This window comes from Glycine soja, chromosome 7 (assembly GCF_004193775.1).
Source record: "Glycine soja cultivar W05 chromosome 7, ASM419377v2, whole genome shotgun sequence".
In the NCBI taxonomy this organism is placed as follows: domain Eukaryota; kingdom Viridiplantae; phylum Streptophyta; class Magnoliopsida; order Fabales; family Fabaceae; genus Glycine; species Glycine soja.
Genome location: NC_041008.1, coordinates 21,095,693 through 21,119,946, shown reverse-complemented (window position 1 = coordinate 21,119,946; position 24,254 = coordinate 21,095,693). Strand labels below are relative to the sequence as shown.

At 33.0% G+C, this 24,254-nt stretch overlaps 1 protein-coding gene and 2 long non-coding RNA genes across 5 annotated transcripts; 2 read left to right on the top strand and 1 right to left on the bottom strand.

The window, feature by feature from the left end:
- The first annotated feature begins 478 nt into the window (after positions 1–478).
- LOC114419305 lies at positions 479–8,453 on the top strand. Of its 2 annotated transcripts, none has more exons than XR_003668232.1 (4): positions 479–913; positions 1,680–1,893; positions 2,009–2,107; positions 6,730–6,780. It is a non-coding gene; the product is annotated as an uncharacterized LOC114419305 (long non-coding RNA). The 2 variants fall into 2 exon arrangements; XR_003668231.1 differs by lacking the exon at positions 6,730–6,780 and adding an exon at positions 7,767–8,453 and having other exon boundaries at positions 480–913.
- Positions 8,454–9,424: 971 nt separating this feature from the next.
- LOC114417840 lies at positions 9,425–10,974 on the top strand. The gene is made up of 2 exons (XR_003667945.1): positions 9,425–10,041; positions 10,512–10,974. It is a non-coding gene; the product is annotated as an uncharacterized LOC114417840 (long non-coding RNA).
- A 6,245-nt stretch (positions 10,975–17,219) lies between these two features.
- Positions 17,220–23,880, bottom strand: LOC114419166 (deSI-like protein At4g17486). 2 transcript variants are annotated; one of them, XM_028384813.1, is made up of 5 exons: positions 23,451–23,880; positions 23,128–23,182; positions 19,773–20,025; positions 18,754–19,041; positions 17,220–17,762 (listed from the first exon to the last, which is right to left on the bottom strand). In XM_028384813.1, the coding sequence occupies exons 3-5, from the start codon at positions 19,981–19,983 to the stop codon at positions 17,506–17,508; spliced, it is 756 nt and encodes a 251-aa protein (XP_028240614.1). In that variant the 5' UTR covers positions 19,984–20,025; positions 23,128–23,182; positions 23,451–23,880; the 3' UTR covers positions 17,220–17,505. The 2 variants fall into 2 exon arrangements, with proteins under 2 accessions (XP_028240614.1, XP_028240613.1); XM_028384812.1 differs by lacking the exon at positions 23,128–23,182 and having other exon boundaries at positions 23,451–23,703.
- Positions 23,881–24,254: the final 374 nt, after the last annotated feature.

Here is a 24,254-nt window from a genome sequence, read left to right as displayed (position 1 = left end):
ATTTGTCAAGAGAGTGGGAAGACGAAAAGTCAAAAGAATATTATGACAAATATGTCCCTAGGCTGACAATCCACATTGGCAATCATTTCAGTGACGAATTTGTCCCTCCATGCCACGTAGGCTATTTTATTAACGGTGACGGACTGAAGTTAACGACAAGATATATTTGTTGCACTTTTTACACTTTCAGGGACTAAATTTTGTGTTTTCATCTTTCAGGGACGCATTTGCCAGCAAATTACACAGTGAGGGACAAAAGTGACTATTTAACCATAAAAATAAAAGATAATTGAATTTCCTTTTTCCACTTCTATTAATGCATTCCGTCTGATTTCATGCTTCATAGCCAACAAAGGGTATCTATCTTGACTTTTAGTTAGTAGGTAAGTTTAAAATCTTTTATTAACTTAAACCTAATCCAACTTAAAGATAGTATGATGGGAGCTAATTAAGGTGGATTGTGTAGGTCCAAGGCCTTTGTTAGACAATTTTGACTTAAACTAAGAGTATTATTATGCTCTCAATTTGAGGAGTTCGAGGAACACAAGGAGGCAGAGGATGGCTGCGACAACGAAGATCCGCAAGGGGGAGATGACGAGGATCTGAGAAGGAGGCGCAAGCTACTTTGTCTTTGAATTAGGGATTTGGCGTGTCGCACGAGGAACATGCAGAACTAGATCTTGGATTAGGCTGAGATTCTGATGGGCCTCGAGGACAATTCCATCGTGTTCTGCCTCCAGTTGCCAGAATCTGACCGCTACGTTTGAAATCCCGAGGTTTACGTCGACGACGGCAGAGTACGAGGCTCCCAGAGTACGAGATTCTGATGGGCCTCAACGACAGCAGAATCTGACCACTGTTGTTTCAATGCCCGAAGGACGGTTTCAATGCTCAACAACTTGCTATTGTTTCTGTAAGTTTTTTTTTCTTTTAATTATTTGTAGCATCAATCTTGAATTACTTAACACTTACATAGGAAACAATATCTTGCCCCTTTTTTTTCATTAAACACCACTACAAATTTATAGAAGGTATTGTGGTCAAGTCGTCTTAATCTAGAAGCCATGATTTTCTCGTGAATCTCAATTTGACAAAAATGTGAACTTATCCCCTTGGATTTTTATAGATTAATCTTTGTTAATTTTCTTTATTTTATAAAGTCTGGTTTACTCCTTTAGCAGTACTCTTATGACATTCATTGTCATCGTCAAAATCTCAATTTTGCTATTGATAGCATTTCTTACCACCTTCGTTAGTATCATTATCACTTTTGTTTCAGTAACTTTAATAATAAAACTACAGCTTCTAACTACGTTGTCATCTCAATCACCACTACGAATTTATAGAAGGTATTTTAAAGTATGCGTATGTGTGTATATATTTGAAAAGGTGTCTAATAAACAAGGATTATGGTAGTTGGCTATACTGCTGTCATTTTGATCCTTGGATTTGTTATGAATGTCAGCTAAGTTAGTTTCAAAACTGATAAATTTGAGTAGGCTGAGATGTGTAAATAACTATAAGAAGTTTAAAATTTTCTACTTCGATTTTCTCCTTATGGGAATTAATGCTTTTCAACTATTGCGTGCTCTACTAGCTTAATGGTTTGGTATTTAAGTCTTATTTAGTCTTAATTTCTGATTTTGTGTTGATTAAATTGTATGATGATCGTTGTGCAGGCATCAGATGTAGTACCTTTTACAAATGGAAGTGAAGATCCCCAATCCCATACACAAGATTCTAAGGTTGGAAATGTAATTAAAGTGTTGGAATTGAAAATACCAGCTATATCAATATCCTTGAGAAGTCATAATTAATTCTTTTGACCCCGAGGAGGAATCTTCTAAACATCAAGATAGTCTCACAATTTCAAAGCAAAATAGGGATGCAAATGTTGGTGCACTTTCTACTTCAAAGGATACAAAATTTTTGTTTTTCAATGTTTAGTTCAATGTTTTAGCCTCCTCCTAGTGATGAGCATTGATCAAAACTATATTGTTAATTATAGGGAAATGGAGCAATTGTTCAGGTGCTAAAAAAGCCTACTGGTGCTTATAGGGAACTCCTTGGGAATTCTACTTCAAAGAGGAAGCTTGGTCCTGATAAGGTATGCTTTCGCCAAATATCTCATTGAATGTCTATATATTAATTACATACATGATGCAAACATGTAGCTCCATGTCTGTTCTCTACTTATTTTCATACCACTTTTTGGGGATTTCATCTTAGGGAAAGGAAGATATCAAGCTTGAGCAGATTAGATCTTTTGCCAGTCTTCCTTTCCATTCAATTTTGGTTAGTAGTGAAAAGTCAGAACCTATAGTAGAAAATCCTACTATAGCATCTAAAATGTTAGAGCCACAGAAATTTGTTTCTGATGTAGTTTCTACCTCTCCTCTAGATGAGATTATAATGCTAGAATCAAACACGGGTGCAGAGAATATGGAGTAAAATAACCTAGAAAACTCTAGTGAGCACAGGGAGAAAGATTCTATTGTGTCCATTTCGGAAAAAGAGGATGAAGATGAGCCAATATCACTATTAGAATTGTCATCAAATTTTAAAAAAATGCTTTCATTCAAATGATCAAAATAATAAAACCAGACGGCCCAAAAAAACTTAACAGCCCATTGGCTTAGTGCAATTGAACAGCCTAGGGGCAAGATATTATGTAGTTGGCTTCTTAGCTCTCGAATGATGCTAAGATACTTGTATATAGCATTTGAATCAATGTGAATGTGATCATATCACACTATCTCAATGGAATTTGCACTTTCTCCCTGTTATGCTTGTCCCTTGTTGTAGATTTTTGGTTGCTTGAGTCACTTGTTAGAGTTTTGTGGTCTTAGTTCCTTTGTCCCACATCGCTTGGTTTGTAAAAACTTGTGTCTCATTAGTGTTATATATAGAGACACCTTGTAAGCTTTAAAATGTACAAGTAACAAGAAATTTTTCTTGGTGTAGCCGTGGACATAGGTACATGCATTGTGTGTCGAACCACGTTAAAACTTTGTGTCTTCTCTCTCTTCTTCTTATTCCTTTCTCTTCTCTCTTCTTCTTATTCCTTTCTCTTCTTCTTATTCCTTTTTCTTGGTGTAGCCGTGGACATAGGTATACTAACATCTAGTACCAGAGATTTTGGTTACACCACGGGATTTCCTTAGTTCAGAGGAATTAGTGGGAGTCTTCTCAGTTTAGAGGGGGCAGTGGGAGCAATGGCATTAGAATAGGGGAAGGTGAAGATCAAGAAGTTCAATGGCAGAGATTTCAGCTTTTGGAAGATGCAAATAGAGGATTATCTATATCAGAAGAAGCTATATCAACCCTTATCAGGGGATAAGCCAGACGACATGAGGCAAGAAGAATGGAACTTGCTAGATCGACAGGTTCTTGGCGTGATCAGATTGACATTAGCCAAGAACGTCGCGCTCAACATCGTAAATGAGAAGACTACTCAGGCTTAATGAAGGTGTTATCATATATGTACGAGAAGCCGTCTGCAGCCAACAAAGTATACTTGATGCGTCGGTTGTTCAACCTCAATATGGGAGAAGGTAACTCTGTAACTGATCATATTAATGAATTTAATACTATTCTTGCCCAGTTGGAGTCAGTGCAGATTAAATTTGAGGATGAGGTGAAGGCATTGATTCTATTGTCATCACTATCGGATAGTTGGGTTGCAACTGTTACTGCAGTTAGTAGTTCTACAAGGGAGAACACATTAAAGCTTAGTGACATCCATGACTTGATCTTAAGCAAAGATGTTTGCAAGAGAGATTCGGGTGAATCTTTTAGTCATGTTTCCAATTCAGCATTGAATACTGAAGGCGGAGGAAGGAGTACCCAGAAGGGTCAGAATGGTCGAGGCAAATCAAAGTCAAGAGGTAAAGGTCAGACAAAATTTCAAAGTGACATTATCTACTGGAATTGTGACAAGAGAGGTCACTTTACCAATTAGTGCAAGGCACCAAAGAAGAACAAGACCAAAAATAAGAAGCGCGATGGTGATGAATCCGCAAATGCGGCAACTGATGAATTTGATGATGCATTAATTTGCAGCTTGGATAGTCCTGTTGATTCATGGGTTATGGACTCAGGTGCATCATTCCACACCACTCCCTCTAAATATTTATCGTCTAACTATATTTCTAGAAGGTTTGGGAAAGTTTACCTTGCAAATGGAAAATCTCTTGACATTGTTGGAAGAGGTGATATTGACATCAAGACCTCCAGTGGATCATTATGGACATTGCACAATGTCAGACATATTCCTGCCTTAAAGAGAAATTTAATATCTATAGGGCAATTGGATGATGAGGGGCTTTACACCACTTTTGGAGATGGAGCTTGGAAGGTAACAAAAGGCAATCTCATTGTGGCTTGTGGAAAGAAGCGAGTATCTCTTTACATGATTGCAGATGAGGATATGGTAGTAGTTATTGAGGCTGTCAATAATTCAACCCTATGGCATCAAAGACTTGGACACATGAGTGAAAAAGGAATGAAGCTTATGGCGGAAAAGGGTAAGCTATCAAGCCTAAAGCATGTTGATGTTGGTGTTTGTGAACACTGTATCTTTGGAAAGCAGAAAAAGGTTAGCTTCTTGAGGGCAGGGAAGACTCCTAAAGTAGAAAAGCTAGAATTGGTGCACACAGATGTTTGGGGGCCAACCACAGTGAAATATGTTGGAAATTCCGCTATTATGTCACCTTTATCGATGACTCTACCAGAAAGGTATGGGTTTATTTTCTTAAAAATAAATCTAATGTGTTTTCTGTGTTTAAAAGGTGGAAAACAGAAGTTGAAAATTAGATAGTTCTAAAGGTTAAAAGTCTGAAATCTGACAATGGCGGGGAGTATGATAGTCAGGAGTTTAAGGACTTCTATTCAGAACATGGGATCATAATGATTAAGACAATACAAGGAACACCTGAGTAAAATGGTGTTGCAAAAAGGATGAATAAAACCTTGAATGAGAGAGTGAGGTGTTTGTAGATCCAATCTGGCTTGCCTAAAGCATTCTGGGCAGAAGCAATAAACACAACAACATATCTCATCAATAGAGGACCATCAGTTCCTTTGAATTATCAGCTACCCAAAGAAGTATGGTCTGGAAAGGAGGTAAAACTTTCACATTTGAGAATTTTTGGTTGTTTCATATATACTAATAGACTCTAATAGTATAGATAAATTGGATCCAAAGGCGAGGAAGTTTTATTTTATTGGTTATGGATCTGACATGTATGGCTACAGGTTTTGGGATGACCAAAACAATAAAGTTATCAGAAGCAAGAATGTCACTTTTAATGAGAACTTATTTTATAAGAACAAAATTTTTGCAGAATCTACATATGCAGGTAAACTATCAAAAATTTCTAAGAAAGCAACACTTGAAGAAATTTCAGAAAGTGATGTAGCCAATAAAAACCAGAGTACAGGCATAGAGGTTGAGTCAGAACCATAACTGTTAACTCCTCCAAGAAAATCTAGCAAAATTTCAGTACCACCAGATAGATATTCTTCTTCATTGCATTATTTGTTGTTAACTGATGCTGGTGAGCCAGAATGTTTTAGTGAGGCTACGCAGGGGAATGACTCTATTGAGTGGGAGCTAGCAATGAAAGATGAGATGACATCCCTTTAGAAGAATAAGACGTGGTCTTTAATTAAATTGCCAGAAGGAAAGAAAGCTTTACAGAATAAGTAGGTCTATAGGCTAAAGGAAGAATCTGACGGTAGAAGAAGATACAAGGCGAGACTTGTGGTAAAAGGGTTTCAACAAAAACAAGGAATTGATTTCACAGAGATCTTCTCTCCAGTTGTAAAGATGATTATCAACAGAGTTATTCTAAGTATTGTAGCTGCAAAGAATCTTCACTTGGAGCAGTTAAATGTTAAAACTGCATTCTTGCATGGGGATTTAGAGGAAGACATTTATATGACCCAACCAGAAGGTTTTGAAGTGCCATGCAAGGAGAATCTTGTGTGCAAGCTTCATAAAAGTTTATATGGCTTGAAACAAGCAACGAGGCAGTGGTACAAGAAGTTTAATGAGTTTATGAGAAACTCAGGATTCAACAGATGTGACATGGACCATTGCTACTACGTTAAGAAATATACTAATAGTTATGTTATCCTTGCCATGTATGTTGATGACATGTTGATTGTAGGATCTAGTATGGCAAAAATTAATAGGTTGAAGTAATGAAGGATCTTGGTCTAGCTAAACAAATCCTTGGTATGAGAATTCTTAGAAATAGATAAGAAGGAATTTTGAAGCTGTCTCAGGAGAAATATATACAAAAATTGCTTGACAGGTTTTACCTTGAAGATTCTAAGACCAGGAATACCCCTTTGGGATCTCATTTGAAGTTTTCAAAGAAGCAATCTTTGCAGACAGATGAAGAAAAATGTTACATGTCAAGAGTACCATATGCATCAGCAGTCGGGAGTTTGATGTATGCTATGGTGTGTACTAGACCTGACATAGCACATGCAGTGGGAGTTGTCAGTAGGTTCCTATCAAATCCAGCAAAGGAGCATTGGGAAGGCGTAAAGTGGATACTCAGATATCTGAAGGGTATTTGATGTGTCATCATTTTCTCCTATTTCTTAACCCTTTTTGTCACCATTTTAATTACTGATTAACCTTAATTGTCAAATTAATTATGCAATTTTATCATTTGGGCCTATTAGACTAATTTTGTGTTTTTAATTTAATTTTAGGAGAATTATAAGCAATTGGGCTTGAATCCGGAATTGGGCTTGGACTTGAAGAGAGCAGACAATTTTATCAAATCTTATCTTATCTAGATCAAATCTAATCTTATCTAGATTTTATCTAATCTAGATATTATTTCATCTAGATCTTATCTTATCTTATCTAGATTTTATTTCATCTGGATTTTATTTTATCAAATCTTATCTTATCTTGTCTAGATTTTATTTTATTTATGGGTTTGGACTTAAAACAGATTTATAAGCTTTGGGGCTGAAAATATATAACAACACCAAAGTTCTAGTTTGAGGGCTCTCTCTCCCTCTCCTTCATTTTAGTTTTAGAGTGCTACTATCAATTTGTTTAGTCTCTTTTTCGTTTTGGAAGAATAATTCTAGTTTTCTTCGTTTTCTACTGATTAATGGAAGGCTAAGTCTCCAGCGTTGTTTTCTCTTGAGGATCAAGCATAGGTCTCTTTGAGGTTCTATTATTACTATTAAATTCTGATCAGTTTTTCCTCTTCACCAATTACTCTGTATTTGTTTCTATTAATCCATACATGCTTAGTGCTTGATTAATTGTCTACGCGCTTAATTTACGTTCATGCTTAATGATCGTTCATGATTAATTGGTGTATGTGTTGCTTAATCACATAATGAATGCCTTATGTTAAATTTTGCTTAGTAATTTAATTTAGGATTGGATTAAGTGGTTGAACTGATAAAGGATAAATTCTCGCAACCTAGGATAAGAGACTTGCTTATGAATCAAGGGGAAGCATCGTGTTTTAATTCTGATATTTTCTAATTCAATTTTACTCGTTGTTTAATTTACAAAAACAAACAACCCCCCCCCAATTCGTTATTGTTTTATTATTATCAGTTATGAACGTTTGGTTGATCATTGCTCGTTGGGAGACGACCTAGGATCACTTCCTAGATACTGCATTTTTAATGTTTATTTGATTCGGGTACGACCTCGATCAGTACTTTAGGGATGTGTTTGTGCTTCAGAAAAAGCAATCTCACTTTACAGGGATTTTTAGATGCAGGCTTGGGAGGAGATTTTGATACCAAGAAAAGAACCACAGGCTACATTTTTACTTTGGGAGGTACTGCTGTAAGTTAGAAGTCTAAACTTCAACATAGAGTTGCTCTCTCAACCATGGAAGCCGAGTACATAGCTATCTCAAAAGCAGCTAAAGAGATGATTTGGCTAAAGAATTTTCTCAATGAATTAGGGAAAGAACAAGACAATGCTTCAATGTTCAGTGACAGACTAACAGTCAAAGTGCTATAAGTCTTGCTAAGAATCCAGTCTTCCATTCTAGATGCAAGCATATTCAATTAAGATACCATTTTATCAGGGTGTTGATAAATGATGGAGACTTACCTTTGCTGAAGATCTTAGGATCAGAGAATCCAGCATATATGTTGACTAAAGTTGTTACAACTAACAAGTTGAGGCTTTGCATTGCCTCAGTTAGCCTTCGAGGATAATTAAAGATGAAGGTGCTACACTAGGTAAAGAGTCGATGAACTCATGGCTTACAAGGAGCTGTTAGAGTTTGGAGCTTAGACCCCAAGTGGGAGAATTGTTATAGTTTTGTGGTCTTAGTTCCTTTGTCCCACATCGCTTGATTTGTAAAAACTTGTGTCTCATTAGTGTTATATATAGAGACACCTTGTAAGCTTTAAAATGTGCAAGTAACAAAAAAGTTTTCTTAGTGTAACCGTGGACGTAGGTGCATACATTGTGTGTCGAACCACATTAAAACTTTGTGTCTTCTCTCTCTTCTCCTTATTCCTTTCTCTTCTTCTTATTGCTTTATACTAACATCACTCATATCACATGTTTTCATTGTTGCATAAGTATAACTCCGTGGATTTAGTGGAATTAATCTTGGGGTCAAATTTTGTTTTTGTTGAGATGAATGATCCATGTATTCGTAGAAGAAATGTAGTTTAGTGGAACATCACTCATATCACTCTTTTACTGGTTTTATGAGGTCATGACCAAGCCTGAAGAACCATTGGTGTTGTGACTTAATGGAGGTAAGTAATTAAGCTGATGACATATATATATATATATATATATATGGCCTTCTTCACTTGCACAATCCTCCCTATCAGTGTATGAATGCGTACAGGAATCATGTTCGTATTCTTCCTCAAATATGTCATTTTTCCTTTATCTATATATATCCAAGCAGTGCACCAAAGAGGCAAAAATTACTCTACCTATTGTTGCTATCTGAAATGGCAGAAATGCTAAATACTTTATGATAAATTTAAAGATATTAATCTTTTGCCTTTTGTAATGACTAATTTATTAAAGAATATGAATTTTATGGTCTGACTATTTGAACTGTGAGTCTTCGGAAAAGCATATTGTGTGGATTTATTATTGCCAATGGCACAACTAGGGAGGTTATCCCTTCGTTGTTTTTCTCTCACCATTTCCTTTTTTATTTAAAGCTTACAAATTCTTTTAGCTCAGCTTTCTCACTATTTCTTCTTACTATTTAAAATTGTAGGGTTATGTTTAATTAGCTTAGGCTATAGATGATTTTATGTATTGAGATTATTGTTTCATTACTTTAAGTATTTCTTTTATTTGATAGTAATTATTCAATAATAATTTGAATATAATATTTTATACTGTCTGGTTTGATTTTGTTTTCAATTTGCAGGTTTGGGTTAATTAACAAAACAAACAAAATATTTTTAAAAAAATGCAAAACAACATCGGTTTTGGAAGAATCTATGTTGTAAGGTGCATTACAACATCGATTTTGGTCAAAAACGATGTTGTAAGTTGCGACCAAAACTGATATTGTTATGCACCTTACAACATCGATTTTTGTTAAAATCGATGTTGTGAGGTGCATAACAACATCGGTTTTTGTCAATTTTTTTTTTTGCAATTTTTTTGTATATTTCTTATTATACAACATCGGTTTTCATAAAAATTAATGTTTTATTGTGTATTTTAAAATCGGTTTTGAACCAATGTTGAATGTCCAAAATAACCAATGTTAAAAGTGTTTTTTCTAGTAGTGCTAAATTGAATGGAATCTAAGGCAACCACCTAATTTACCTTATGGTTGCCACAATGGGATCATGCTAAACAATAGAAGCTAGTTTTAATTAAGAGAATCAAGGAGACAGTTGGGAGTAAGCATGCAGCGAAAGGAACCTACAATTAAGGTGAACAAGAAAAGATAGATAAGTCAGAGAAAGCATGAGTAAGATTTTTGGAGTGTATGCAAAGGCAATTGACTGCAAGAAAGAATTCCACCCCATATGGCTCTTGAAAAGGTGAAATTTGCTTCTTCTATGAAATTCTTTACTAGGAAATGATAATAAAAAGCACAAATTATTTTTAAGTCAGCCACATTAAGGCTATGTTGCTAGCTATAAGTAGGTGTGAATAGGGAGGAAAGTTAAATTAGTAAAATGGAATGTTGCCAATTAGGAGGCATGGAAAATTACTATGAACCTGCTTTCACGAAAAAATTTAGTGGGGGTGGAGTGCAAATGAGTTTCACAATTCACTTTTTCAACCATTTAATTTTTGTTGAACCAAGAAAATGTGAAGTAATTCTTGATAAGCCCATTTTATACTTACTTTTTGGTATATATAAGTGTATTTATTTTATTTATCCCTTATTTAAATTTTTGTTTTTGCCTTTTTTTAGTTCAAAAGATTTAATTTTTAGGCATCTACTTTATTATGTGAATTTTTGAATTTAATCTCATGTTTTTAATCTTTTGATATATAAAATTAGAGTTGGGTTTCAAAGCATCTTAGGATCAAGGTCAAAGCACAATGTCACCTTTGGCCTAGTCAGACTCAAGGCAGAGAACAATCATTCACTAGAGAAAATTCTAGACTGGCTAAAACTTTTGGCTCGTCCAACCAGAATCCTTCCAACAAGTATAACTAAAGCTTTGGCTCAGTCGAAACACAATGACCAGATCAAAACTATCGAGCTGACACTTTGTGGATAGAAAAATAAGCATTAAAAGGGACTTTTGCAAGAGAACAAGGCATTCTTCTCGGACCTAGGTTTTGGCACAAGTAGGAATGCTTGGAACTTTCCCATTCCTCCATTTTTCACCTTCATCCCTTCTCCACCATTTTTGTTGCTCCTCTCACCCATGAGTGGTTGAGCTCTCCCTTGTTGGGGTTTGATGCTAAACCCAAACTCATGTATATCTGTTGAGTTATTAATAAATGTTTATTATTCATTGTTAAGTGTTTTCTTCTTTGCTTAATGCTTGCTTTGATTTAATCACCCAAATATGATTGGAAAATGTATTTGAACTATGAATCGGAGAAAAACACCTAATGGGTATTGTTGCTAGGAATAGAGCAAAATCCATTAGTCACCTTTGACTATTTTTCTTAAAGCAAGTAACTTGGCTAAGTTATGCAAGGGATTGATAGTTTAGTCAAAGGACTTAGGCTCTTCTTGTAAGGAATTAGGGATTGAGCATTTTTATGAATTGGTGACAACAAATGAATGATAAACATTGATTAATAGCTTGTATATGGATGTGGGGGTGGTTTAGTGAAATCGAACCCCAACTTAATTTCATTATCATTGTTTCTTGCAACGATTGTCTGCAATCTAGATCCTTGAGAATCAAACATCCCTTTTTTTAGTTTTATTTTCACGTTTCCATCTTTATTTTGGCTCTTAATCAGTAAAATGTATGTAAATTGCTCATTATTAAGCACGTCCCTCGGGAAAATGATACTTAGACTTTTCATTTTATACTACTTGTAGGATTTGGTATGCGTATCAATGATGTAGCAATCCTCACTCCTTATTTTCCACCTAAACCAAAACAATTATGTTACATTTTCCATCAAAGAATCCTTAGAATTTTAGGCTTGGCCTAAACCTAAAAGCTAATACAAGAAGTGGGGATTATAGATCTCTCGCTTGTATATACATTATTTTGGTCTTAAAAGCATTTCAGTAGAAGCTGAGTTCTAATAATGTCTCTGCCGATACAATCTATAAAGATAAAGAATGGATCTAGAGTTTAAAAAGATGTCATGCATATATATATATACCCTCTATTCTTGCAAGACGATTGACCCATTTTGGTATAGAATTCCCCGTTAGCTTGTTACAAATATCCTCACTGAAATGGTTAAAATTCTTCACAATCAAGCCATAAGTATCACAACTGTAATTTGCACACTGGCGCAACATGAACTCTCCAATTTGGAAAGGATCTAAGCTAGTAGTTCCCATGAATATTGACTTCCTAAACTTATAGCCAGGACACTGCCGAGGTTCAACCTAGAGACATCAAGGGCTCCAAATGCATAAGCTACTCCATAAACTGTCACCATAACTCCATATTATACTTTTTTTGTCTCCAAATAAGGCAATAGAAATAAATATTTGTATATAATACAAGTGATGTGTATGTGATCAAACAGTCATAGTGTCAGGGTTAAATGATCTTCCAGAAATAGGTAAATTGTGTGTACTCCTCCATTCTCTTGGTGATAGGATGGGCATTGTAGGTCTAAAGATTATATTAATTGGATTTAAGAATGTATAAATTGTAGTTTATATTTTTTGAATTTTTTATTTTTCTATAAAGATAAAATTTAAATACTGATGTTTTTTTATCAATGATAATAGGTACAAGTGAATACACTTATAGCTCTAAGTAATATCTATCAATGAATAATAATTATTCAAGTCTCAACGTCATATAAAAACTACAGTTTAATAAAATACTGTCTAACTTCCTCCAAGTATAATCTTTGGACCATTCAATTATATGGGCCTAGAGGCCATCCTATCATTTAGTGTTTTTTTTATTTTTTATTTTAAATAAAAAAGAAGAAGAAGAAATGTTGAAGTGATAACTATCCGAGAATGATGATGAAACACTCAATTAAAAAACAAATTTTGTGAAATATAGGATATAAGCTCCATTGAAAGGCGGCATAGATAGAATCAACTTGAACTAAGTTAAACTCTAGGCACATATCTTGTATAAAATGAAGACAAAGTTGGATGCATTAGAAAATTTTATAACCTTCAACCCCAGAGTGGAAAACACCAAGGCCGGCCCAATACATTTAGCCATTTACTATTGTCAAGTCATAGACATTAAGATAGACAGATATATTCCCGGGTGACATTGACATTGAGGTCAATTTCTGCGACATATGAGAGTGGTGGGAGAACAAAATTAGCAAAATATAAGGGGAGGGACAAGAAAAACAACAGGCCATAGATCAGAGTAAAATTAAGGATAACAAGCAATGGAGATCTCCCACACACAATAAATAAATATATATATATATATATATATATATATATATATATATATATATATATATAGAGAGAGAGAGAGAGAGAGAGAGAGAAGAAATAAAAAAAATTAAGCTTAAAACAAGAAGATAGTGAACCAATGCATGAAACATGGAAAGAAGAGAGTCACAAACCTTTTTTGTTGCAAAGGATAGTAGGAATAAGACTATTTTTTTTATCAAAATGGGTTAGTTTACAAAATTAATTAATAAAGTTGATGTTTTACAAAATTATTTACCTGTCATGTGTGATTTTTGTTGCATAGAATATAGGAGACACCCACATCTTGAGTGGCATCTTGTGTTTTTCATTTGTTCTGGAATGGGAGGTATCATCCAAATACATTCCATTGGTTTTAGTGTCGGTCTTACCGACTCTAAAAAATAAAAATTGACGCTAAACATGTTTTAACCACAAATTCTTAGTCATTTTGTACATTTTTCTTCTTTTCTTTTTAAAAGAAAATTTCATGAAGTTTGATTTAATTTATATTTTCATTTTAAAGTTATACATTGTTATTAATAACTATAAAAATATAATCTTTTTATCTTATTTTTTGTTATAGGATTACACACCCAAGCTTAGTATCTTGTATCATGTGCGGATATTAAATTCACATTTTACAATTTATAAGAATAAATTTTTTTATATTATTTTGATGAATTTATATGAATATTTAAATACTCTTTCTGGACTAAGTAAAAAAGTAATCTTGTATGTTGAACTTAAATATAAGCAAATCTAATTAATTTTATCTTCTTTAATGTTATCATTCCTAAAAATCTCTTCATTTAATTCTAATTTTATTTTCAATGACTCCTTTTTATTCACGATAGCAAGTTCCAATAAAAGACATTTTAGAAAAAAAGTTATTTCTTACGTGAGATTAATTAATATGAAATTATTTATTTTTGTTTATATATGAGTCCAGAAAGAGTCCATTTTTATATACATACATACTCCATAAAGTTTTTATTATTAAGAGTATTGTCCTAGGTAGGATCTCCTTTAATGATATCTTGCATACTCACTCTTTACTTTCTTCTGAAAAAGTTGATTCAATTCTTTTTTTTTTTGGCACACTTGAGTTGGGATAACAAAAATTAAGTGGAGTTGTTTAATTACAATAGATTTGACAATTAATAGATTTCCCTCATTAAATTAACCGATTTGACATAAAAAGGTATAATTGTTTCATTTTAAACAACTGAGGGATCAAATTAAACCTTTTAATAATTGAGGGACCAAATTAAATCTTAAAATATAATTAAGGGACCAATTGAATAATTAGGCCTAAAAAGTATGAACAATCAAACCAAATATCGGTGTTTTGAAGGAAAATGGTGACATGAGATCTAGTCATTAAATGATGGATGTAAATTGAGTGAAAATGATCCATGGGATCTAGTCATTAAACAAGTATTTAGCACCAACTTTTCTTTTTTAGTCGACTTATTGATGCTAAATACCTACTTTACAGACAGGAGTAAAACATACCAAGGCAGCACCTTGTAGTTACAAAGGAGTAAAACATACCAAGGAGTAAAACATACAAAGGGTAGTGCCTCTTGCAGTTACAAAACACCTAAAAAAAGAATCTATCAAAGTGACACCTCCTATTGTAGGACAAATGAAAACACTAGATGTCACTACTTAAAGTGGCACTTCCCAAATCCTAGTTGACAAAAATCACTCTTAAAGGTAAATAATTTTCTAAAACACCCACATTGATAAATAATTTTACGATTTCGTTAAAAATTCTTAAGAAGAGGGTAGTAGGAAGAAAATAGTGAACCAATGCAAGAAACATGGACGGAATAATAGATGATTATTTTCTATTTGTATGTACATATCTATTGTACATCGTATTATATACAAAGTAGAACATAGATTAAAAAAGAAACATGTCAAAAATTAAAAAGGAAATAATAAATCTTAATTAATTATATAATTAGGGTAGCTAAAAAAGTAAAAAAAAAAACCTAAATTATTGTCCTAAGTATGATAATTAAAAATTCTAAGATTATGTTTGATAAAATTAACTAATAAGCTAGTTGGTTTATAAGCTTGTTAAAAGCTTATACGATATAAGCTAGGACCTAAAAAGTTGAAAGCTAGCTAAAAACTTGTAAACTAGTTGATTTAATTAAAATTATTTTGTAAGACTGACTTTAAGTTAATTAATAAATGTCAAATGATATATTTAATTGTGTGTAGGCTTTAGTTAACAAAAAGGAAATTTTTTGCTTTTAATAGATAAAATAAAAATCATGCAGGGAAACAAATTTGGTCATATACTTATTGCAAAAATAGAGAATGATTCAACAAATAATCATAAAGTTGATATGATTCAAAAAATTTATAACTTTAAGACATAATGTAGTGATGATAATTGTCGAATTGACTATCGTGTATGTATAAGGACATAAAATTAAATATAAGATTTTTTTTAATCACGGAAAAAAAAATATAAAAGGATTTTTTAATTGAATAAAAGGATAAAATAAAATTATTATTATAAAATTTTTAAAAAAAACTAATAACTTATAAATTAACTTATTTTCATAAATTACTTTAAATAACTTATTAAAATAAGCTACCTAAAATAGTTTATGGAAAACCAACTACTAAAATAAGTTTTTGTATCAAATAAGCTTAATTTTAATTTGATCAAAAGAACTTATTAGTTTCTCAAGATTTTTATCAAATATAGTTGTAAACATAATCATTGTATTAATTACAATAACTAAAAAAGTTAACAATTTTTTTTTCCAGTAACTAATGAAAATTATTATTTTTTGTTTACTTCCTATCCTTTAATTTGAAAATTTTATTTCTTTCTGCATCGTTTTATTTTGCTTCTTTTTATAAATTTCTTTCCATTCTTAAATTGCTGACGGTTTCTTAGAATAAAAAAGGACCCGGCCATTGTGTCCTAAGAAGTCGAGACAGAAAGAGAACACAACAGGTTTGGCTCTTTGTTCATCTGAAATTACCAGAATACTCATTTCATTCAACAATTTTAATTTGTTGAGTTTAATTTTCATTATAAATATTTTTACTTTTTCAACTAATTAAAATTATTGAGTATAATTTAATAATTATAAAAATTAATAATTTTACTATATTTTACTATTTCACAACATATGACTAGATAGCAATAAAAAATTGTTTACACTATTGATGTATTTTAATTAAACTATTATATTATTTTTATATATAAGGTAATCTCTCACAAGTTAGTAAACTAAATCACAAGTTTTATCTCTTCAATTAAAATCCTTTTCTATATCTCTTCAAACTGTTGTCAACAACATATTAATAAAATCTGACCAGGAGAATAAACTAAGCAATCACTCCATGTTTGTAGATGGATTATCCTGAGGAGCTCCGGTAAGCATTTTACCATCATTATTAATTAGTTGAAAAAGAGACACTTCGTCACTTTATGTTTATTTTTTAAAAAATAAAAAGATAAAAAAGTAATTAAAAAAAGTAGTGACAGTAGTTATTTGTAGAAATGACACAATGAAAGCATCAGTTATATATATATATATATATATATATATATATATATATATATATATATATATATATACTAAAGAAATAATTGTTTTTATTAATTGTTATAGAAAGAAATGAAAACACTTTATATATATATATTATTAATAGTTATAGATTATGTCATTTAATATTTATTAATGGTTATAAGTTGTTTTGCTATAAATAAAAGACCAACTCATATAACGTGTGACAAAATAATAGAATTTTCTCAATGATCTCTTTATTTACTAACAAATCCTCTACATAAATTATAATTATGATAGCTATATATTGAACGGGAATAGTTCATTTTTATGTTTAATTTAATTAATTGCTAATATCTTTTAATCTTTTCCGTCTTTATTTCTAAATTGAATTTAAATATTTTTAAAATATATTATCAAATAATTATTAATCACAATATAAATTATTTATAATATAATTTATATATTATAAACTTTAGTTATATAAATATAAGCATTTATCCTGTTAAATGTACTTTCAAAAACGCTAACATTCACATTCCCTTTTTCTTCTTTACTTTCTTTCGTCTTACTGGTATCTTACCATTTGTGATTTGTGTGTTTGTTTGACCTGACAGAATTTCCTCCAGCTATGAAAAATTGAATTGACACAGCAATATATCTGACATAGATTCACAATCAAACAAAGATTACAAGCAAAAACTAGACACAAAGAAAGAGGGAAAGCAAAATGAAGCAACAAAGCCATGAGCTTGAACATTCAAAATAAATATTGACAGAAAAATTTGCACTTGAGGAAGAGCACTCGCACAGGTGTGACTAAAAGCAATAATTTCTTTCTAGTGATTCAGTTACCAGAAAGACAATGGATACCCTACATCAGAGGAGAGTTACTGAGAAGTAAACTAGTCTTCTAATTTTTGCTTTAGTGAGCCCTTTTTAGACTTCTTTAACTCCCATGGTGGTAGGCAACCTTTATAGTGAGAATGCATAAATAATGAAGACATTGACACTTCCTTCTGAGGCATTGAGATTGATGACAAGCAACTGAAGGCGGTTCGTAGTCTTCGTTTCTCACTATCACACCCTTGAAAGTTGGGATCATCATGCTGAACAGTGGAAGTTTTAAGAGCATCAGGGAGTATACAGTTGCAAAAGGAACCTACAAGGAGGACAAGAAATGATAAGTCAGAGAAGCATGACTAAGAATTTTTAGTGTGTGCAAAGGCAATTGAGTACAAAAAAAGAATTCCACCACAGATGGCTCTTCCTTGTAAAGGTGAAATTTGCTTCTAAGAAATTCTTTGCTTTGAAATGATAATAGTTTTAAGTCAACCACAGTTGTAAGGCTGTGGTGCTATAAGTAAGCAGGGAAATGTAAAACGAGATGGAAAGGAACCTACAAGGAGGACAAGAAATGATAAGTCAGAGAAGCATGACTAAGAATTTTTAGTGTGTGCAAAGGCAATTGAGTACAAAAAAAGAATTCCACCACAGATGGCTCTTCCTTGTAAAGGTGAAATTTGCTTCTAAGAAATTCTTTGCTTAGAAATGATAATAGTTTTAAGTCAACCACAGTTGTAAGGCTGTGGTGCTATAAGTAGGCAGGGAAATGTAAAATGAGATGGAAAGGTTTTGATTATCATTCATTCTTCCTTGGTACAGAGGGTGGAAAATCTGTCAATTCAATTTTATGGCCAAATTTTGTGGGGTGGAGTGTAAATGAGTTGCGCTTCACTTACAACCATTTGAACAGAGTAAATCTAAAGTAATTCTCACCACAAAATTTTCCACCTACTCAAACAAGCACACCTAAATAGTGAGCCTTCAAATGTCATATTGCATTGCAGGCAGATGCTCCATGTCATCCAAAAAGTAGGAGCAAAAGTGTCATATACCTATTCTTGCAGAAGTTCCAGTTCTTGACATTTGACATGATGAACTATTGATACAATGCAAGAAATAATTTAACCAAATCTTCCACCAAGATGTTCAACTAAAATCTACAAGAATGTTTAGGTTCAAATTGTTCATTACTCGAAGTTGCATACATTCAGGAAGAACCAACATCTAATGCCATCTGCTTTACCGACTCTAAAGTGATACAATTTAATCATAAAAGAATGGATCTGGAGTTTAAAAATGTCATATACCTATTCTTGCAAGACGATTGACCCATTTTGGAATAGAATTGCCTGTTAGCTTGTAACAAATATCCTCACAGAAATGGTTGCAATTCTTCACAATCAAGTGATAAGTATCACCATTGTAATTTGCAGACTGGCGCTCCATGAACTCTCTAATCTGGAAAGGATCTAAGTTTGTAGTTCCCATGAATATCGACTTCCTAAACTTAAAGCCAGGACACTGTCGAGGCTCAACCTCGAAGACACCACTTGTTGGATAGTCATGGGCTCCAAATGCATATTCTACTCCATAAACTGTCAGCATAACAACTCCATTTTAGAAAATATTCAGGGAATCCAGAATTATCTTTTCTCCAAATACAGCAAAAGTAATAAATATTCACATATGTAAGTGTTATGTACACAGATACAGAATCCCTTTCTCCAAAATATGAATAAATAACAGTTTACTACTTTGCCTATGCATGTGATCAAACAGTTATCTAGTCTATATCTTGAAAGTGGGGGGTAAATGATCTTTCAGAAGTAGGTAAATTAGAGATAATTTCTGTCTCCATGATAGTTGGTGAAATATTTTTAGTCCTTCAGAAGTGTGTACTCCCTCCATTCAAATCATAACACCTGACATCTATGGTTAATTTTTTTCTAATCTCATTTTTGAAATAAAAAAGAAGAAACTGTTGAAATGAACTATCCAAGGAGTAGGTATTACAGGAGTACTGAAATTTCACTAAATAATTAGAGGTACAGAAAAGATATTACAAATATTGGAAGTAGTACAACAGCATACAACAATAACCCAGCCTTATCCCACAGGTGGAGTTGACTACTTGGATCAAATGACAGCATTAAATGATCATATGATATACTATCAAAAACCATTTTTTGTGAAATATAGGATGTAAGCCCCATGAAAGATTGCATAGATAGAAACAACTTTGAACCAAAACTCTAGGCACATATCTTTGTATAAAATGAAGAGAAACTATTTTGGAGATTTGAAAAGGTTTTAACTGTCAGCTGACCTTCAACCCCTGAGTGGAAAATACCAATTCCTGCCCAATACATATAGCCATTTACAGTTGTCAAGTCATAGACATTGAGATAAACAGGTGTATTCCCAGGCATGTTGCCAGCTGGTTTCACTTTAGAAAATATGCAAAAGGGCGTCACTGATTTTTCTCGGAGATGAAGACGCACAACAGAGGGCCAACCATTTTTAAAACCTGACTTCATTGTATGAGTGAACCCAGGAAGCGGTCAATATCTATTACCTACCTGCATATACATAAAGACCAAAAAATTTCATTTTCACAAATCCATATAGTTGACAAAACATCATAACGGAAAGAACATGATTTTACTCTAGACAGATTTTTTAACCATTGAACTAGGAAGAATTCAACTAATAATTATGTGAGAGATTTTCAAGATGAAAGGTTGTGAGTTTTCATTAAGGGTAATGAGATGTGACTCTTCACTAAGAGTCATGAGATGTGACTCCAAACCAAGGGTTGTGAGATGTGACTCTCACCAAGGGTCGTGAGAAGTGACTCTAAGAGTCAAGAGGTGTATCTCTTTGGAAGGTCACTAAGAGACATGAGATGAATTATGAATAGAACCAACCTACATGCAGAAAAACAGGACTAGAGTACACAAGGAACAACAGAAACAGAAAATTCGTCCGATTTTTTGTATCCAAATCATTTCCTATCTTCCCTTGTGCGCAGAGAGAATTAAGGAAACTATTATGCTGTAAAATGCCATTGGCGATACGACAGTTGATGTGGATGGTGCAAACCATGTCAATGGACTCCATTGTATAATGAAGGGGATTTGCCAAGACACCATATTGCATCCAATTTATATAAAGATTGGTGGGGCGATTCAAACCTAAAGGTTAGTGTTTTACACACATCCTGGAAAATTGCTGACTTTTCTTGTTTCTTCTTTTTCGTAGGACCATCACTCTCAATGGTTTCTTCTTTCATATTTCTTTATTGTTGTGGAGCCATCACCACCAATTTGCACCAACAATCTTAAGGTTGGAGTACCAGTCAATGAAGATTGTTCCATATAGTTGGCAATAAATATAGTTGACAAAACATCAAAACTGAAAGATCAGACTATTACTTTTTCACATATAGCTTGTTTCAATTTTGGAAGGCAACAAGTACAGTACTCTCTTGAATCAATTGATGACAGACCAAGCTCATTTTTCTTCCAGAAGCAGACTAGGCTTTAAAGCTTTTCAAAAATGCATCAGTAGCATCAATGGTCTTTTTCCATGTTTATCATCATTTAATCAAACTGGCACCAAGAAAGATCAGAGCACTACCTTCTATATACTCAACATAAAAGAATTTGTAACTTCATTTTCATTCATTCATGTTTTCTGTATCAGACATAATACTTTTAAGCTATTCTGTGAACAGGAAATTGTGGTGCAAGTGATTCAATATAGCTTTAAAACATTTAGACAGGGTTACAATGGATACAAGTCACTTGTATCAGGAATTTGTGGTATATTCTGGGATCAGGTAACAATGAAATATATATAGAGAATTAGATATCAAGTTGCAACCATTTAAATGATATTATTACAACAATAACCAAGTTGTTTCCCATTAAGTGGTATCAGCTACATGAGTTAAACGACATCCCAATGTCTATTATTATGAAATCATGTCTATAGACAAACCATTAACAGTTATATCCTTCTTCATGATTTTTCGTTTATAGGTTTTTTCGGTCCCTAGCTCGAGCAATAGAACTACTTTCCATCTAATTTTGCACTGGGGCTTTTATAGATCATCTCCTCTCCACACATGGCCGAACCAGCTAAGGGGATTCTATCATTTTTTCTACATTAGGTGCTACCCAACTTTTAATCTAATGCATTGATTTTTAATCATATCTTGTCTTAATATGTTCACTCATCCAATGCAATATTCTCTTCTCGCTGCTACATTGAGCTTATTCTTTTGTTGGCTTCCCTTTAAGGCCTCAAGTGTTATTTGTGCCAAAAAGTGTAGTTCAGGATTAAGGGAAAATTGGAGGTAGATAATCTTCCTGATTAATTTGAGGCTTTCCTTGTCCACAAGCTGGTGAATCATCTTCCTATTTTCATTTCGGAAGTGGTGCCTATGCATGCTTTTAACAAATGATATTATTGACAGTAATAACACCAACAAGTTCATTTGAAGTTTAGTTGAATGGGAATAAAAGAGGATCTATGAAGTATAGATCAAAGTACAAGAATGAGTATGAGCTGGTGACTCTGGTCAATATTGATGCGCAACTGGGCAAGACACCCAAAGTGAGAAATTTCAACATCTTGGTCAATAAGTTCAAACTAAGTTGAGGGATATATAAAACAGAACTCATTCTAACCAATTTCAAACAGAGTAAATAGAATTCGGTGGGTTAACAATAACAAATCTGCTTGAAAAAAGGTCTGTTTTATAGATCTGGTGTGTCTTGCTATGCTCAATGAGTACAGGGACATCTAATGTACCGCTATTATAAACAGCGAAAAAATTCAGTAATATAACCAATACATTTGGTATTGATTCAGAATGTTATCATCTGGAGACATCTTAGACCAGTATCCACAGATTATCTATACTTGACATTTTGCATTATTCAGGGACCATACCTTACCATCTCTTCACTCACCGCACTGTATGAACCTTGGTTAATCTTAATAACATACTTTACTACTACCCATTAGTTTCAACCACTTTTTTTTTCCAAAGGGAACCTCATAATAGGCTTTACAAGGGGGAGATATAGAGGGGACAAGGAAATGAAAAAGTAAGATAGCACGTTGCGAGAGTCATAGATCAGATCAAATCGTGTGCCTTAACCAACTAAATTGCCACGAGGGGACTAACCATGTTTTAAACAGAAGCTATAGGTTCTCGAGGCTCATCCATGCTTCAACTAAAACCATAAACATTTGGACTTAACTATGCCTTTTTGGATATCCATAACAACTACGGCAAAAAAAAAAAATTATGTAGGCAGTAACTGGTAAGAGTATGAATGTCACATCTAGAATCTTGACATTTACTATTATAGAATATAAACAAGAAGCAAAAGGTTCGACTCTAGCAATTTCATAGGATATAAATGAGTTTGGAGCAAATACTCTACGGAAAAAAGTAATAATTTTAAAATCATCTCCAATCTGACAACTCATGTAACAAATACTGATATTCAGCCTCATTAAGCCATCCCAGATTCCACAACAAAATAAATGCCCATAACCATTTTAAATGAAGCCAAATCTAATTAGCTAAAAGGAGAATCCAACATAACATGCTAAGTTCCAACTTCTAAGCAGAAAAAATAGGAGCAAAAATGAGTAAAATTTACATCTTGGAATATTGATATCATAACTGAAGATCTAACTGATATCTGAGGTCAACTTCTGTGACGTGAAAGTGGTAGGAGAGAAAAATTAGCAAAATATAAGGAGAGGGAGAAGAAAATCAATAGACCATAGATCAGATTCCAAAACCATGTTAAAAGAAAAAGAACATAATTTGGACGAGGATAACAAGCAATGGGGTAGCTGATCTTCGTCAAAGAAAAGCAAAGAACAAATAAAAAAAAAATAAAAAAAATTAAGCTTGAAACAAGAAAAGAGTGAAGCAATGCTCATAGGAAACATGGAAAGAAGAGAAGCACAAACCAACCTTTTGTGTTGCAAAGGGTAGCTGAAAGAAGAGAGGGTGAATGAAAGACTCCTTCAAAGTTTGAAAGAGCCATTGTATGTCTTAGACAGATAAAAAAGAGAAAGAGAATAATGGAACAATGTGTGTGCCTGAAACTCACACATTGTCATAGCTCTGACAGAAGAAGTGAAGGGTGTGTGTGTATGTAATGTGATGTAGTAAGAGTGCAGACAGAAAAACTGGTTTGTCAGTTTTTGGAGCCTAATGAGGAAAGATAGATAGATAATCATTCATAAATAAGCCATATTTCTTATGGAAAATGGAGAAAATAAGTAGTAAAGTGAAAAAAAGTAACAAACACAAAATTTTGCAACTAAAAAGTGAAAACCGGGAAAGAAATTCTGTCCGGATTTGACACTTTGACATTGACTGAAATCATGGCATTGCGTTGAACGATGAATTTACTCTCTCTCTCTCTCTCCCTCTTTATTGATTTCCTTTTTTTATTAAGGTGATTTGTGTGCTTACCAAAAAACAGTCTGGAGTGTGTGTTTTTTATTCAGTATACATTACTCAATGTTCATTGATAATAGAAAAATGTTTTTCTTTTAAATCAAATGGTGAAAAAATTGTTATTTATTTTTTAAAAACCATATGCATTTTTAATAGACTACTTTTTCTCTACAAAACATTTTCTATGTACAATTATCAAATTCAAAACTTAAAAAAAAGAATATATCAAATACATAGCACAAAGCTAACCTCCCCTTGGTTAACTTTTGTTATCTTTGGGCCCGTATTTCTATATAATAGCACAAAGTAAAA

What these genes read in the sequence shown, in the direction of transcription:
- LOC114419166 (XM_028384813.1), bottom strand. Translation starts at nt 19,983, where the DNA reads ATGAAGTCAGGTTTTAAAAATGGTTGGCCCTCTGTTGTGCGTCTTCAT. An exon ending in TTTCCACTCAGGGGTTGAAG is followed by an intron (nt 19,042 to 19,772) that starts GTCAGCTGACAG and finishes TTATGCTGACAG; the next exon opens with TTTATGGAGTAGAATATGCA. An exon ending in CAATCGTCTTGCAAGAATAG is followed by an intron (nt 17,763 to 18,753) that starts GTATATGACATT and finishes TCCTCCTTGTAG; the next exon opens with GTTCCTTTTGCAACTGTATA.